Source organism: Acanthisitta chloris, unplaced genomic scaffold (assembly GCF_000695815.1).
Source record: "Acanthisitta chloris isolate BGI_N310 unplaced genomic scaffold, ASM69581v1 scaffold13328, whole genome shotgun sequence".
In the NCBI taxonomy this organism is placed as follows: Eukaryota; Metazoa; Chordata; class Aves; order Passeriformes; family Acanthisittidae; genus Acanthisitta; species Acanthisitta chloris.
This window is the reverse complement of record NW_008686543.1, coordinates 40314-57881: the sequence shown is the minus strand read 5'-3', so window position 1 is coordinate 57881 and position 17568 is coordinate 40314. Positions and strand designations below refer to the sequence as shown.

The window sequence follows — 17568 nt, the reverse complement described above, 5'->3', positions numbered from 1 at the left end:
TCTGGTAGAGAGCTGAGTTCTTCTTACGTCAGTTGTACACACTGCTTGGATCTAGTTGTGTTACTAAGTTGAACTTTTTTTTTAATAGACTAGTAAATTATCTGTGGTTTAGAGCTGAGAAATGGTGCTTATAGAAACTCTTGAGTATTGGGGTTATTGGCCTTGGAGCTGAAGTTCATTTCTCTGAAACTTGAAACAGTGCTCATATTATTGAGAAAGTCGGGAATTTCTTGTATGGCGACTCTTAATGTAATTACTTTGTTTTCAATATCTATTGATCCTGCATGTAGTCTGTTGAAAACTAAGGAAATGCCAGAAGCAAACACAATTCAGAATGAATTGCAGCGCCTTACTGTGTCCTGCGCTGCAGCAGGCACAGCACTGCTACCTGGTCAAGGGAGGGGAATTCTCCCTGTCTACTCTGGTGCAGTCTCACCTTGAGTCCTGTGTGCAGTTTTGGGTGCCACAATGTAAGAAGGATCTAAAGCTCCTAGTGTCCAAAGGAGGGCTATGAAGATGGTCAAGGATCTAGAGAGGAAGCCATAAGAGGTCACTTGGTTTGTTCAGCCTGGAGAAGAGGAGACTGAGAGAAGACCTCATAGCAGTCTACAGCTTCTTCATGAGGGGAAATGGAAGGACTGGCACTGATTTCTTCTCTGTAGAGACCAGTGATAGGACCCAAGGTAATGAGAGCGGGAGGTTTAGGTTGGATATTAGGAAAAGGTTCTTCCCCCAGAGGGTGTTTGGGCACTGGAACAGCTCCCCAGGGTAGTGGGCACAGCACTAAGGCTGACAGAGTTTGAGAAACGTTTGGACAATGCTGTCAGGCACATGGTGTGATTCTCAGGGATGTCCTGTGCAGGGCCAGGAGTTGGACTTGATGGTCCATGTGGGTCCCTTCCAATTCAGGATATTCTATGATTCTGTGATTTACAGTGCAGTTTTAATGGCCAGGAGACAGATGGTAGGTTACAAGCCTAAAAAGGCACCCAGCATTTTTCAGTGAACACTGAGCTTTCTGTAGGAGACTTCCATTGTTCTCTCAATGGGTAAAGAAGTGTTGCACACATCTTAGTCTTCCTTCGTAACTTCTGGCTTTAAAACCAGACCTGCTGTGTCTCACTTGTGCCTGTTTAACTGAGCCTATTTGCTTATGTAGCTGTGATAGTAGTTCAGGGTGTTCAGGTACACGGGATAACTTGTGATGGATTGAAGAAAGAGGGAGATTCCTTGTGAAAATACGTGGCATCTACCATTACAGCCTTCCCCATGCCCAAGTCCTTGTTCCATATGACTGCTAAAGTCAGGATAATGTGTTACACAATCAAGCATGTAGCCAGGAAAGAGACATACTGTTCGAGTTGCAGTGTTCAACAATCATCTCCCCACCCCAACCTTAACTGTGTTCAATTAGTCATAGAATCATAGAATTATTGAGTTTGGAGGAGATCTCTAAAATCATAGAGTCCAACCATAACCTGCCACTCTGCTGTAATCCCTAAACGGTATCTTCCAGCACCAGATCTAGACAATTCTTAAACACTTCAGGGGTGGTGACTCCACCACCTTCCCGGGACAACCTATTGCAGTGCCTGAACACCCTAACAGGGGAAAATATTTCCTAGTTTCTACTCTGAATCTCCCCTGTCTCAGCTTACGACTGTTCCCTCTAGTCCTGTCCCTGCAGGCATGGCAGAAGAGACCATCCCCCATCCTCCCTCCAACCCCCTTTCAGGTAGTTGTAGAGAGCCATGAGGTCACCCCTGAGCCTCTTCTCAAGGCTAAACAAACCCAATTCCCTCAGTCCTTCCTCATACAACATGTTTTCCAGACCTTTTCGGACCTTGTTGCCTTTGGCTGGACTCACTCCAGTGCCTCGATGTCCTTTTTTAATTGAGGGGCCCAGAACTGAACACAACACTGAGGTGTGAGCTCCCCAGGGCAGAGTCCAGGGGGATGATCACTACCCTAGTCCTGCTGCCACACGATTCTTGATACAGACCAAGATGCCTATGGCTTTCTTGGTCACCTGTGCACACTGTCTCATATTGAGCTGCTGTCACCAGCACTGCCTAGTCCTTTTCTGATGAAAACTCTCCAGCCTCTCCTCCCCCAGCCTGTAGCACTGCATGGGGTTGTGTCCCAAGTGCAGAATCAGCACTTTGCCTTATAGAACCTTATGCAGTTGTCCTCAGCCATTGACCAAGTCAGTCCAGGTCTCTCTTTAGAGCTTTCCTACCCTCGGGCAGGTCAACATTCCCATCCAGCTTAGTGTCATCTGCAGACTTACTGAGGGTACACTCTCTCCTCATGTCCAGATCATCAGTAAAGATGTTAAATAGGACTTGCCCCAGTACTGACTATATATCTACTTCTGAAAGAAAACTTTGTTAATATGACAATAGTCTTTTCAGTCTCTACTTCCAGTGACAGATTGACTTCAGGAAGGGAGAAATCTTCTCAGATCCTAAGGAGTATGTTTGTTTTTATCTGGGGATGTCATGACAGTTCTTAAACTGACTTAGTGACTGGAATTGGGTTGGTAATGGAGAGCCAACCTCGTTACTTATGTTTGGTCATACTCTGAAGCAGTTCCAAGTACTACAACAGCCTTCTGCTATTTGTTTACAGCTGTTAAAAATGCAGGAAATGAGGGGATTTGCTTACATATCTTACGTATTTGACTAGCAACTGCCTTGTTCCTTGAGTTATCTACGTTTTTTGTTTATCAGTAGTATTGTTTGTGTGCAGGATCATGCAAATACATCTGAGTTGACTCCAGTTAGAAATGCGATTCGAGTAAACTGGTGGAGTACGAAGAAATGAGACCATGTTGTTCAGTTGAAGTGGTTTTGGTGCTGAGGTAGTAGTGTTTCTTTGCATGTGTTGTGACAAGGCAGTGGTGGACAGACCTTTTCCTGATGTAGGCAAAGGTGTGAAGGTGCTTCCTTGGCAGCCTGGCTGCTATGTGGTAGAGCTTCCTGCTGCTGCTAAGGAGCAGTGTGAAGTCAGCATTGTGATTCAGCTGGCTACAGGGAAGGGTCAGAATATATCTTTTGGTTGAAAGCAAAATTCAATAGCTGGTTAGCTGGAGGGGAATCAATGAGTGAGTAGTGTCATAAATAGAAGATTGCTTTCCTTCTAGTTGGCCTGGATGACGAGAAGTTTCTTTCTCTGAACAACCTCCTAGAAGAAGCAACAGTTATTTGCTGTGTGGTTCTGTTTCATCTGTTTTGTTCTAGGCTAGAGAAGGATGTTGAAATAATAAAACTGCAAGATGGTGAAAAGTGTACCTGACATGAAAAATTGTTTTGCAGAACAAATTGACATTGCATGTCCAAACTGTGGGAGAAATTAGGGAAATATTAGTTTAAAGCTTGTTTGAGTTAGGAATATAAATGGCTGTGGTGTGGATAGTAACAAATCTGCTAATGAAGGGAGAGCTTTAGGATGTGGAAGGAAGGTAAGAACTCTGATCTCCAGCTGGCTGATGGATTGTTAGATGCTGAGACTTAGTTTTGGTGGAAGGGAGGTAGTACTGGATGGAAGTAGATAATAGTGTGTTGGCATAAAAGCATGTTACAGAATTTACTGCTGAGATTTCTGAGAGAATGCATGAAGCCAGAAAAGAACACAGCCCTATGGGATTCAGAGAGTTGTGTTGTGGATTAGGACTTTCTTTTTTTTCCAAAGTAAGTGATTATATGATTGAAGGTACAAGCAGAGACAAAATAAACAGAAGATGATGCCCATACAAATGAATAGAAGCACACAAAACTGATCCAGAGGTATGGTAAAAAGTCATTGAAGATCCAATAGGATAACTTCAGTTTAATGTAAGAGGCAGAAGACAGTAGAAAAAGTTTAAAATAAACTGAAGGAGAGGAGTTCCAGACAGTGATCATAAAAAGCTTCCTATGAGTGTAAAGATTACAGGAATATGGTATTTGCATGTAGGGCAGGATTTAAGTATTTTGTGGGATTGCTTCATAGCTGTGTGATTTTGTTTTTCTTTGAGTGTTTTTTGAGAACTTGGGTAAAGCATCTTTTGTATGCCTTTGGGACTGCCAATTTTCAACTGGTACCTTTGGGATAAGGAAAAAATCCCCATTCCCATTTGCAAAGCAGTTCCGATTTTTACCCTTCTGTGAAAACTGACAAAACACAATTATTTAGGGGTTTCTCTTATGAGATTTCTTGGTCATTGTAGACCTTAAGGCCTTAATAAGAATTTTTAGACACTTTTCCTGTGGCCCATAAGTTGTGGGAAAGGCTTCTGAAACCTGGAATGAAATAAACATTTTGTGGGCATATCTGGAGTTATCTCTCTGTTGCAGTGAGAGAGTACAAGAATAGGGCAGGCATGTATGATATTTTCCCTGGGTTCTCTTCCAAATTTGAGCTATTTGTGACTCAGGAATTTTATGAGTTTAAGTGTTTTCTATTTAGAAACGCTTTGTCCAGGCTTCATTAAACACATGCTATGGATACGAGAAATTTGTGCCTTGTGGTAAGGAATTCCATGGACATGGTTCTGAGTGGTATGAGTAATCATGTCCTGTGTTGGTCTTTACATCTGCCACATGCTACTTTTGGTGGTGGTTTTGTTTTTTTTTTTTAAGTTTAAGAGTATTTAGAGGTGATTCGTGTAAAAACTCAGCCTAAATTTGGGCCAGTAAAGCTTTGTTATATGTTGATATGCTTCATATGTGTGTCATAGTTATGTATGTATTGGAAAGTTAATGAAAGTTCTCAAAATGCAAATGTGAGACTGAGCTTTAAAAGGGAGAATTTGCGTTTTTAAGAGTTACAGAAACTAAACAGCATTGTGAATGCTGTGCTTGAGGACAGTTCTTATTTCAAATCTCTCACTCTTGTCACACCTTGGTTTATTAGTACATCTGCCTTTTAATTAGGCAAGCAATCATGTGATCTTCTCTGCAGTCATGAAGACTGGAAGAATCAGCTATTTTTATCCTATGTAAATTCTTAGCATAAATGAATTCATCATGCATGCACAACTGGGATCCTTCAAATGTGCTGGTTTCAAACCTGGTACTCGATGCATTTCTTTTGACTCGAGATTTGCATCTTGCTTTCTGCAGTTTATACTGTGAGTTCATGCCTCAAGCTTGCTGAGTAGTAAGCATTGGATTTCTATAGGCATTCAAGCTGTCCTACCAGTTTCACCTGTCAAGTATAAGGAAAATTCAGGGAAGGAATGTTCAGGCAGCTAAACTAAACTAGTTTAGTTTAATTACACATCTGGTTTGACATTATTAGGGTTTTCTAATAAAAAATGCAATTAAAAACTCCCATGTTATATCAAACAGGCAGCAGAAATCAAGTTTATTTGTAGCCAATGCTAATTGGTGGTTGCTGAATGTATCTGAATGCTTTGGAATTTTATGCATCACATTAACAAACTGGTAGCATGAAGTAAATGGTAGTTTGCTTTCAAGTAAACTTCACTCAATACTTTTTTTTTTTAAATACTTGGATCATCTGGGAGAGTTATTGGTCTACCTATGCTATTGCTGAATGGCAAAGTCAAATTAGAGACTTAGTTACCAGTTTTCTTCGGGAAGATATTTAACTATGGCAGAGCTCTTACAGGCTGTCAGTAAGCAAACGGAACTTTATTACATCACAGGAGTTGTACAATGAAATAGACTTTACAGCTATGATGAATAAGACTTTCGTGTCTAAGAAAGCCTGGAGAATGTGTGTTTGGGAGGTGTTCAGTGGAGCAAGGTGAGCAGCAGTGCTGCAGCAAACTGTGTTGGGGTCTGGGTTGAGCACACTTAATTCTCTTTGCTGCTGCTCACATAGTGATGTGTTTTAGACCAGTCACCAAAACTGTGTTGACAACACAGCAGTGTGTTAGTTGTTGCTGGGCACTGCTTGCACAGGGTCAAGACTTTCCCTCTGTCCCACAGGCATTAGGCTGAGGTGGGGACACAGCAGGGGCAGCTGACCCCAACAGACCAAAGGGGCAGTCCATGCCATCTAACATCATCCTCTGCAATAAAATGGAAAGGAGTTTTTCCCAAGCTGCTGTTGCTCAGGGACTGACTGGGCAGCAATCTACTGGTGATGTTTGCTTCTGTATCACTAGGAAAATTTGTTCCTTTGCTTATTAAATTGCCTTTTATCCCAGCTCAGGGGTTTTCTTGCTTTTCTTCCAATTCTCTTCCCCTATCCCACTGAGGAGGGAGTGAGCAAGCAGCTGCTTGCCAGGGATAACTCACCGCAGGCTAAACTCAGTGTTGGATAAATTCAAAGGCATATGTGTTGAAAAGAGAATAATTGAATGTACTTCAATTTTATTGACAAATTTTATTGCCAAGTAAAACAGTATTGAAAACTTGCCATAATAAAATTGATGACTTGTCATCTGGAATGCCTCGTGCTGCATTGATCGCTGGTTCTTGAGAGTATTCCTCAAGTAAGGAGTGCTTAGTGATTCCTTAAGAGATGAAATGTCTGGCTGCAGGAAGTAATGAATGATAGAAGAAAATACTGTTTGGAGCATACTTGCTTTACCTCCCGATGTGCTAGGCAGGCACTCCATGGGTTGGAGTGCAAGTCACAAATCTGAGAATAATCATAAAAATGTTTTAATTCCATGTCTAGTAAGTCATACTTAAATTCAAGGCTTGTTGTGTTGTTTAAACAAACTAGCCAACCAGAGCTTGAATATGTGTAGAGAATGTGTGTATTACCTGGAGATGAAAGTATCCATTTGTTTTTAGGATCAGTTGCAACAGTTCAGAGAAGGATGTAAATTTTAGCCCTTCTGCAGTAGTTTCTTGCCCCCACCCCACCTTTTAAAGCATTTGGAGTGTGATCATCTGAGACAGGAAACTGCACAAGTGGACTCTGGGTCTGACCTATTGCAAAGATTTATTTAAACTATTTTGTAACTGCAATTTTTAATGTGTTTGGGTTTGCAGAGCAGCTGGCTGACCTTTTTGTCACTTGAACAGGAACCTCAAGGTCCTGGGTTTGATGCCATTAGAGTGGCTGTGGATATTTTTCTAGATGAGCATTTCTCTCAAGTCTGAAGTCTAAAGTCATATTTTCCAAACTTAATTTTATTAGCAGGACACTGTCTGCACAACGTATGACAAGGATATTCACCCTAACTAAGATTTTAAGATGCAGATACTTTTCTCTACTGTCACCTTACAAATGATCACTGCTCTTGTGAACACAGAATCTTGAAAAATGATAGTGTGGAGGCTGTGGACTAGGCCCAGCAAGTTTGATCCAGTGTGCTGTAGTGATGGTATACCCTTGAGAGAATATTTCTGTACTGACATAGAATCAGTCCATTGTGTTCTACAAGTGAGTACACTTAATTGCATTGGAGGTGCAAATGGGTGTTGGGAACCAATGTCTTTGCAAGTTAAATGGGATGTGTTTGATGGAATGGGAACAGCTTTGTAAAATGGGTAAATTCCGTTCAACTTCTCTTGGAAACATGATTTAATGCAATGGAATCACCTCCCATTTGTCTTATTAATATGCTCCATTAAGAGTGTATTTTCTTAAATGCTGCTTTCTCCTGGAAGTTGACAGAGCTTCATGCCCTGAAATCCAGAACAGCTGTGTCTGAAAACCAGGTTCTTTATAGAGGATGTGATGTTCAGTATCATCTTGTGTCCTTTTTGCTACAAAGGAGGTTAATTTTACCTGTTAGTGCTGTAAGAAGTGGCTGAAAGATTTGGTTAAATTTTTTTTCCTTTGTATGTAAGATGAGAAGCTAAATGTGGGTCTCATGTTTGGATTTTGCCAGAAAACCTGACATCTTGAAAGGCAAAACTAGTTTTTTTGCAAAAAGATAGTTTTGCCTCTATTTCTCCCAACACATTGAATTCTATGAGCATGTGGTTTGCATTTCTTAGTCATATAGGCATCAGTGGGGGGGAAGTGTGATCTTTCAGAGTGTATATGTTGTGGAAAGTAAACAAATATTTTGAAGTGGCATTTCAAATCCATACCACTTGGAATGTTTCCACCCCTGGACCCAGTCCTCTGCTTAATTGTTTAGAATTGCTCTGAAGCTCTAAGGTATGTTACACATACCTTACATACCTTGCTTGGCTAAAGTGAGCTGAACTACAGTGCTAGAGGAAAGAACAAAGCCAGCTAACTGCATTTGAGAAGTATAATACTAGATATTCAGAGCTGACCAGCCTCTCCACTCTCAGAGATTACATTGATTTTAGAAGTGCTTTTCAGTCTCTTCAGTCTCTCTATTGCTCTAAAATATTGGAAACTGCACTGGTGTAAGGAAGCATTTTTAACTTGCTGAGACTGCCAGTTTCTGCTCTGATGTTACAGAAGTGATGTAAGAGTTATTTAGGGACGTAGCCCTGAATTTCTTACTGAATCGGGAATGACCTGATTTACAGAAATAAATGATTTATTATGCATTGCTTAAATGCTTGTGGCTGCAGTGCTAAATATATATCAGCTATGTTGTTGTGAATACTTACTGTCCACAGAAATAGTTCACATGAGTAAAAGAAATTAAATAAAGAGCTGTAGTTCTGTTTAATCTGTACAGGTAGTAAGACTCTGCTTTGAGAATTCTTGGAATGTGGCATAATTTTCATTTGTTTCCTTGGGACTTCACATTTGCAAACTTGAGCATTATGTTTTGGTGTCTCCCTGAATCACTACTTGCCCAATTCAGGATGCACAAGTAAACTACTTTCTCCAGTATATTATTAAGCTCTGAACTAAACACACCTTGCAGTCTGTGTTGGCAGCTGCTGTACTCTGTCCTAGTGTTGAGCCCACACCGTTTCATACTCTTCACTTTTGAAAGTTGTTTGCTGAATTAACTTTCAAATTTCTCTAAAAACCTAAACCTTTTCTCATCTACAAAACCTTAGGTATGTAAGTAACCTAAAAACCTTAGCAATCACAATTTTGAGACACATCCCCTCACTCAGTACTGTTGAGTTTCTAGGTGGTGACCATTCTGAAGCATAGTTAGATTCCCTTAGTTACAAAACAGAGGGATCAAAAGGGAATGGATGGATGTGAACAAAATGGATTTGAAATAATTATAAGTATTCTGTGTTCCAGTAAAATGCAAACTTTGTTCAGTTTACTGGATTGCAGTCCTAGGAGTGCATGTTATCAAGCAGATGAGAAATTTTCTCTTTGGGAACTGATTTTGCCAAAATATGCTGATGTGATTCAGTTGAAATGCTCTGTGGGAATCCTGGCAGAACTCTTGATGGAATGGATAAACCCTCCTTGGTGCCTGCCTGCCGAGCTGGAGCTTCTGGCTCCTGGCAGGCAGCCCAGGGCTCTGTGTGTCCTGGGGCTGCACCATGCTGGGGCTCCTGCTCCCTGTGCTCCCAATCGTGGGGTGTACCTCCCTCTGGCTGGGGGTGAGGAAGAAGGGGCTCCCAAGCTCCTGCTTTGGAGTTCATTAGCTGGAAAACAAGAATTCATTTTGGTTTGTTTTTTTTCCTTAAGACTGACTAGCTCCCCAAATGACTTTCTTGGAGGGTTTTTTTCCCCCCTTTCTTTTGCCATATTTTAGGGGTGAGAAGAGGCTGGGGGGAGAGAGAGGTTTTAGAGGGAATGCTTTGTAGGGTGAGATCTGTGCTTTGCAGCAGGCGCTAATAGGGACTGAAGGAGGGGGCTGAAGGGCTGCATGCACAGATGGTGGTAGAGCGTGCTGTACCAGCCTGGGAAAATGATTAATCAATACTACAGGGATTTATTCTAGCACTAAGTTCTTTTAATTTAGCCTTATGTTTCTCTGCTCAGGAGTTCTGTAAGAGAATGTTCTAAATGTGATGCTGATTCAGGATCGTGGTGATTTTTGAAAGTAATCAAAACAGTTCTCTGGTTTTTAGCTGGCTCTTGTTGCAAATGACAGTGAGGAGAACAAATGTTCTACCCGTGTTTCTAATTGCAAGTTGCACAAATATGGCTTGGATTTTAATGAAGGAGACTTGGGGAAGTAATACTGAGGAACAGCAAGTGACAACTGAGCAAGATGTTTAATGCACATTTTTCATAGTCCTATTGCACTTGTGTTGCCGTAGGCAACCTTCATTCTGATACTACTTTGGTTTTGTGAGCTTGTGTTTCTGACTTTATTGGTCTCTTAAAAGAAATCCTGTACCTTTATGAATCTTGGTTTTGGCAAAATTAAGAGGAAAAAAATCAGAAATCACCTGAAATGGCATTATTTACACCAGTGTAACTCATTGATAGCATTGGAACTTACAGGTTCCTGCTGTGGGACTTTGATTCATGAGGTACTGGAGGATGTTGTCATCATTTATAAAGGATCAGTGCTGGAGGAAGGAAATATTTTCCAGTGAGCACAAGATTTCCCTGTCTGTTCGTTAATGTCAGTCACCTTGTCACTGTTGGCTTTTCCTCCTTGTCCTGTTCTGTTGTTCACCTAGGTCAAGATTTTACTGACCTTGTTTCTTTTAATACTTATTGCCTTGAAGTTTTCTGCCTAAGCTAGAACTCCTTCCCTCTCTCTGTGCTGGGTTCTAATGCTGCTCTTAGGCACTTCTTTCCCTCTGATGCTCCTTGTCCAAAACAAGCCTCCTCTAATCCCAGCACGAAAGCTTCCTGTTCAGGATATGCTTCCAATACTTTCCTGGTGGTTGGCAAGCAGTTCTCCCCGACATGGTAGTTCATCACATCTTTGTTTCCTGCCCTCTGCCTCATTTAGCTCTTCAGTCTGTCTTCCCTCTCTCCTGCTTGTCTGTTTTCCCACCAACCTGCTGGTGACAATTCTCTCTCCCAGTATACACAAGCTTTCTCTGGTCAGTTCTTGAATCTGTCCTGACCCCCTCCTCCCATTTCCCCTTCATGCCCAACCACTTTCCTGGCTCTGTTCATTCCCCTGTTTGTCCCTACCATCTGTCTGTCACCTCAGTATTTCAGTTTCTTCTTCCACTGTGGATATCAGTGTTGAACTGACTGAGGTTGCTGGAAATGTAGACCTGAATGGTCTGTGGGGACTCAGCCTCAATCCGGCAGGAGCTATACTTAGAGGAAAAATAGCCTTGAGCTGAAGAACACTTGCTTGCTCCATCAAAATGGCTCATGATTGGACCTAATGTGTGTGGGAGGTTGGAGCACACCTCTGAAATCCTCAGAGATTTTAGTCAGAATCTTAAAAATATTTACTCTGTATTTGTAAATGTCTGTGTTGGAGGCAGGGGGAACTTGTTACCCAACACTGAGGGGACAGGCAGCTTCTATGGTGATAGAATGGCAGATATGATGATGATGATGGCACTAAATCATAGGTACAATTAAAGCTGTATTTTCTTAACAAGATATTATGATTAGTATAGCACAGAATTTTTAATTTAGAATTAGCATAGAATTTAGAATTCAATTAGAATGTCACATGATTTCTACAAGTTAATCAGTACTGTACATAATACAGAATTCATAATGCAACCTCACTTTCTAATCACCTAGACCCTCTGCAGATCAAGGCAAATCTTTTAATACCTAGTTTGCTGTATCAATATAACAAACATAATTTAGATTTGGCATTCATATAAAAGGAGTCATTCACTCAGTCCTCAAAGGAAGGAGAGGATGCCCCTGGGTTTTGGTGGGTCCCTGGTCTCACTGTCCAGCAGTAGCTCTGGTCCAAGTTCCTCCTTTAGGACTGGTAACTGCTTGATTTATTGACAGTGCTCTGTGTGCTGTTACACTTCCATGTTCTGTGACCAGGCCATCACCACCTGGTAGCCACTGGGACCTTCAGGACTTGCAAGGGAGGGAGAGGTCAGCCTGGCACCAGGAACCTTGAGGCCAGTAGGGAGGGGAAGAAGAAATCTGTTCAGCTTGTCTGCTTGGTTGACAGGACTTTCAGGGTGTGATAATGAGGGGAAAGAGAGCAAATGCATGACCCACTCAGTCACAGAGAACGGCTGCTTGCCTCATAAAATGATCCTAGTTATGGTAACCATGTTACCAGGAGTTGGGAGCAGGTGGTTCTGGTCACAGAACGACTCTGTCAGCAGTTGGTTTTGCTGTGAACGCTAACCTTTGGAAGAGCAGCAAAGGCTTAAGCAACAGAGGGCTGAGTTTTACAGTGGAATGTTGTTGACCATATTGACAATAGTAAGTGCTCCCAGGCTCCCTCTTAATACCAGGGATGGGTATTAGTAACAATTAAGGATGTTTTATGCTGGAGGAATGACCTACAAGTGATTGAAAGCAGTGGTGTTAACTTCTGGGATGAGAAGAAGCGACATAGATTAATAAAAAGATGCATTAAAACGTAATGTAATGTGTAAACTGAAGTCACTCATCAAGTTTGTAAAGCAGCATGCTATAGGATGGTTTTTTCCAAGGAATTAAGATAAATTCTCTTTTTTAAATGTTTATGTTGGCCAAATGAAATGCACAAATATCCTGTAAGAAGTACTTTCACCTTAATGGGAAGATGGCAAAGCAAGATACTCAATTTCTCTCTTCTGAGAGAGCATATGAGTTCTAGAAATGCAATATATAGCGTAACATCAAGTGGTGTACACAAAGCTACTTGAAACAGACTGCTGCCTTTCACTGTCATGCTTAAGTAGGACATAGAGCCCCTAAATACCCATGGAAAGTTAAGTGCAAGGAGTAAAAACTAGGCTCTGATCCAAAGCCAGTTGAAGCTGATTAAAAGACTGCTTTTGGCTACTGAGGGCTCTGGCTTAAGCCACTAGCAAGATAGAATTGAGCTTCAGGTGTTCAGACAGACTTTTTGGGTTTGTTAAGTTTGTGGAGTTTTCTTCTGATTTGAGTTTGAGGTACTGTCTGTGGTTAATAGATGTGCCAGTACATACATCACCTAAAGTCTTACATATTTGCCCTGTTGGGTTCTAGAAAGAGTAAGTGGGTAATATTCAATACCTTAACTGCACTTAATCACCAGAATATGTACTGGGGGGTTTTATGGCTTGACAGTGTACAGTGCTAAACCACAGGTATAGCTAGAGATGATGCACTTATTCATGTAAGATATGCCTATAGCTAGAATTCAGTAAAAGCAAAGAAAATACCTTTACTTTGCATAGTTTGCAGTTCTTTGGCTAGTTTTAGTATGCTTCTCCATTCTTCCCATCCTGTTAGATATCTAAAACTTTTCGAATAGTGAAACAAAGAGAAATAATGTTTTTCATATAAGAAGTATCTGTAGAGTTACAAGTATAGTTTCAAGTGAGAGGTGATGGTCTGCCTGTCTCAGATGAGTGTTTTGTTTTGCTTGTTTGCATGCTTATCTTCTCTCTTAGAAATGGAAAATTGAAATATTTACATTTTATCCTAGTGTTTTTTTGAGTGCAGCCCAAGTTAGTTCCTTCACTTAATTTCACTTGGCATATTTCCCCACTTAAAAATTCAGGCCAGGCTGTAAAATTACAGCTGTACATAGTTATTAGCTGTCTGTGTTCTGTATCTCCAGTTTCTTCCAGCTGAGCAAAGTTGGAAAGTCACTTTTGAAGTTCAATGAAGATTTCGTTCCAAGTGTTAATAAAGTGTAGAGTTTGTTCTCTCTTCTAGCTGAGCTCTATTCCTTATATACAATTCCTTATATAAAACCAATAAAAATTTCCCCATTGCAAAAAAGGTTTTCAAAATCTCTGACCTACCTTTCTGTAGAGCATCATGAAAAGTGGGTTCAGCCCTTGAGGGTCAAAATGTTTGCTTCAGTTTGGGGGGATAAATTGGAAACCGATTTAATTAATATCTTTTGTATTTGACTTCTAGGTTCCAGCAAGATGTGGAGTGACAGTCCGAGACAGCCTCAAGAAAGCACTGATGATGAGAGGTCTTATCCCAGAATGCTGTGCTGTTTACAGAATACAAGATGGGTATGGGTTGTGTGATTGATTTTGGCTCTTAGAATCTGTTAATGGACTTACTGGTGTGGCTGATTCTATCCAGCATGGTGGAAGTTGTTTTCCAAGTTCAGAATGATATGATATACTCTTCAGTAAAACAATTTGCACCTTGAAGACACATGTAAAAGAATGGCAAACTCCTACAAACAGACTCGGGCATGCTGTGAGCTTATGGCCTGCTAAAGGCTCATTGATCAAACTCATGCTAACCAAACAAGTATTAAACAGGTTGTGTTAACTTTTTGGTTTTATTTGACTTGGTTTTAATGCATTCTTAACTGAAGATAGAGGTCCCTTGGGAAAAAAGCACAGAGTTTTCAGCCCTAAAACGTTTGTAGATTATCTTAATGCACACAATTAGTCATCTCTGTGAGACTCCTATGCAACAGAAGCTTTCACAGACACTTTGATCAAAAGGGTGCCTGTCACCCTGGACCCAAGGAACTGGTCACTACTGGAGCTGATTGAAAAAGTACATTTCCTTCATGCAGTTTTCCAGGGAAGGTGTTCTTTATTTGCTGTATGCAGAGCTTAATCTCTTGCCTTCAAAGCTGCCTGCAGTTAGGCAGTGGGTAGCAAACCCCCATGGTGCAACATTTTAGCTGATCTCACAACTTCGGGAAGAGACATGCAAAGGCTTGTGTGCTGATGCTAACGAGAGGCTCATTTGCACTTTAGAGAGAAGAAGCCAATTGGGTGGGACACTGACATTTCCTGGCTCACTGGAGAGGAGCTGCATGTGGAAGTCTTGGAGAATGTGCCACTCACGACACACAATTTCGTATGTACTGGGTTTTGTGAAACGTTGAGTAGGGTTACATCAACTTTGTACTTTCAAATTCAAATTGCCAACTTTGAATATTGTGTGTCTGTGGGATGTGGTGGGAGTTGCAAAAGAAGTTTATAATCACAGTAGCTTAAGTGAATTAGATAGAATTGTATTTGAAATAAGTCATGTTAGAGTACTTGATCCACCCTTAAAACCTTCACGTTTGGATGGAATACACCCTCTAAAATCTATAAATGTAGTGGGTTTAAATCAGCACTGCATTGCAGAGCTGTAATAATAATCTACTATTTTTGTATTGCTGTATCTATAAAATGTATTCTGGGCCTCCCTGCTGGCTCTGCAGCAGCAATTAACTAATGAACTAACTATTCCCAGAGCAGTGCTGACATCATCAGTGATGCTAGTGCACAAATATGTTTTGACCTGATAAGGCACCAAGTAAATGGAAGCTGCTAAACAGAATCCATCTAAATGGTTCCAGCTACATACAAAATCCTAGAAATACTGTTTGTCACACTGAGAAGAAAGACCTTCTACTTAAATTTAAAAAACCAAAAATTCTATTTGCAAGCTGTTTAAACTATTTTACTCATACAAGCTGGTGTGGCTATGGCTAGTTAGAAGAAATCTAGTAGGCTTAACTTTTTTCTGCTTTATATCCATTTGAAATTTTGATTATTACCTGTAGTAATACAGCTAGAATGTGTTTTTATGCCAGGTGTTGCTAAATCTGATAGTTAACTAAATCCCCTCCTTGTAATGTGGAGATGATACGTGATCATACTTTTGTGATTCATATGTTTCTGAGTTTCAGTAGTCAAAATTACAACTATATGTGTAACCATCCACTGAAGCCCTATATATAAGCTATATGTGTATTTCCATTCCTGTGAGTGTTGGATAGAAATACTATTTGGCTCCTGGAAAAATGAGGCAATGAGATAATATTTCAGCAGCTTTTGTTTTTATAGGTTGTATCCAGTTTAATTCTGAACGTTTGTCCCTAGCGTGAAAGAGTGCAGCTTTGCTTCAAATTTGTTGCTGGTTTTCTTTCTGCTACTGAAATGAATCATTCATTCTAATGAATAGTTGGAAGAAAATTTGAATCATAGAATCATAGAATTTAGGGGTTGGAATGGACCTTACAGATCATCTAGTCCCAACCCCCTGCCATGGGCAGGGACACCCCACTAGATCAGGTTGCTCAAGGCTTCATCCAGCCTGGCTTTGAACACTGCCAAGGTTGGGGCAGCCACCACGTCCCTGGGCAACCTCTGCCAGTGTCTCACCACCCTTATAGTAAAGGGTGCATTTAATGCATGAATACAGCTTCAGAAAGGAAACAAATCTTTTATCTAAATCTGTATCATACATAAAACTGTAGCTCCAGATTCAAAAATGAGGCTTGTAAGTGCATTTGAGGGAGGTGAAAGCAAATAGCCTATCTTGGGCTTCCAGAAGGACTCTGTGTAATTGAGATTTATTTGTGCTTGACAATGCAGGTACGAAAAACATTCTTCACATTAGCGTTCTGCGACTTCTGCCGCAAGCTGCTTTTCCAGGGCTTCCGGTGCCAGACGTGTGGATACAAATTTCACCAGCGCTGTAGTACAGAAGTGCCACTGATGTGTGTTAATTATGACCAACTTGAGTAAGTAATCACAATTGGTTTTCAAGTTGAACCTTTTATTAAGTGTACAGCTGTCAGTGATTTCTTATGTTCAATCTGTGATTCAGGAAGTCAGAGGAGGTGGCTGGAAAAAAAATTACAGGAGTTCAACTGTTCTTGTGAGACTGCTTAATTCATATTGTTTCTGTGCTAGCTCAGACAACCAGTTCATATTTCTTTGCTGGACTATGAAATGCTTTCTTTGAAGCATGAATAGGGTTGCTGAGCACTTGACTGTATCAGACAGACTTCTCATTGTTTGCAGTTGTTATTATTAATCAAAACTGGTTCTTTATTTTGTGATGGCTAGGGCCCTGTTTAAATGTTTAGCTGTGTGTTTATTCTCTTCAACTGGAAAAATGTGAAGAGACACCAGTTGAATATAGTGAATTTGCAGTTGGTTTTACACAGTTGGTTATCTGTTAGCAAGATTAATGCCTAGGTAAGAAACATAAAAGAGAATGTCCCTAACAGTCATGTGTTCTTGAATAGAATTACTGTTCTATTTGTGTAAGTCTTTGATGTAGGTTGAGGATCTGGTGTAAACTGGCTCTGTCTTCCATTTGATCAGTTTCAGCAGAGGCTATTAAGTCTTTTAAATAGACTTTCATGAAAGGAATCATTTCAAATCCTAGTTTTTCCCTCAAGAATAAATTTAGTTTCCGCTTATGTTGGTATTTGTAACTGTTTTCATGGGCATCTCTAGAGTTTTTGCTCAGGGTTCATGGTAACACTGCTCTGTCCATTTGGCATCTGGTTTTTGGCATTGCATCAGTGCAAATGTTAAAATAAGTTCATGTACTCAATGTATAGGTATAGGTTGTGCATTCTTGAGGAAGCAGATGTTTGCAATTCCAATGAAACATTTAAAAATTGCTTTCCACAGAGATTATGTTTAAGGCATGATCTTTTGGTCCTCTGTAAATAATACTTTTAACACATCTTGCAGATTTAATATGGTAGGGTAGTCTTTATTTTAAAATTCAGAATTTGATCAGTGAGGTTTTTCTGCCTTTTTTTTTTTAATAGTCCTTGAGTGTTATTTTGTGAAGCTTCTGGGTTTTGCACAAGTTAGGTTGTTTTTGTTTTGTTCTTGCCTCACAGTTTGCTGTTTGTCTCCAAGTTCTTTGAACATCATCCCATGCCACCGGAGGAGACCTCCTTAGGAGAGACCACCCCAGCATCTGGATCGTACCCCT

General features: G+C 40.6%; 1 protein-coding gene across 1 annotated transcript in view; it reads left to right on the top strand.

Moving 5' to 3' along the window:
* BRAF (B-Raf proto-oncogene, serine/threonine kinase) overlaps window positions 1–17568 on the top strand; it is a 56245-nt gene that overhangs the window by 13536 nt on the left and 25141 nt on the right. The window contains exons 3-6 of the mRNA XM_009080200.1: window positions 13777–13880; window positions 14589–14691; window positions 16203–16351; window positions 17474–17567. Of these exons, the coding sequence (XP_009078448.1) occupies window positions 13777–13880; window positions 14589–14691; window positions 16203–16351; window positions 17474–17567 (450 nt within the window). The remainder of the gene's footprint in view (window positions 1–13776; window positions 13881–14588; window positions 14692–16202; window positions 16352–17473; window position 17568) is intronic.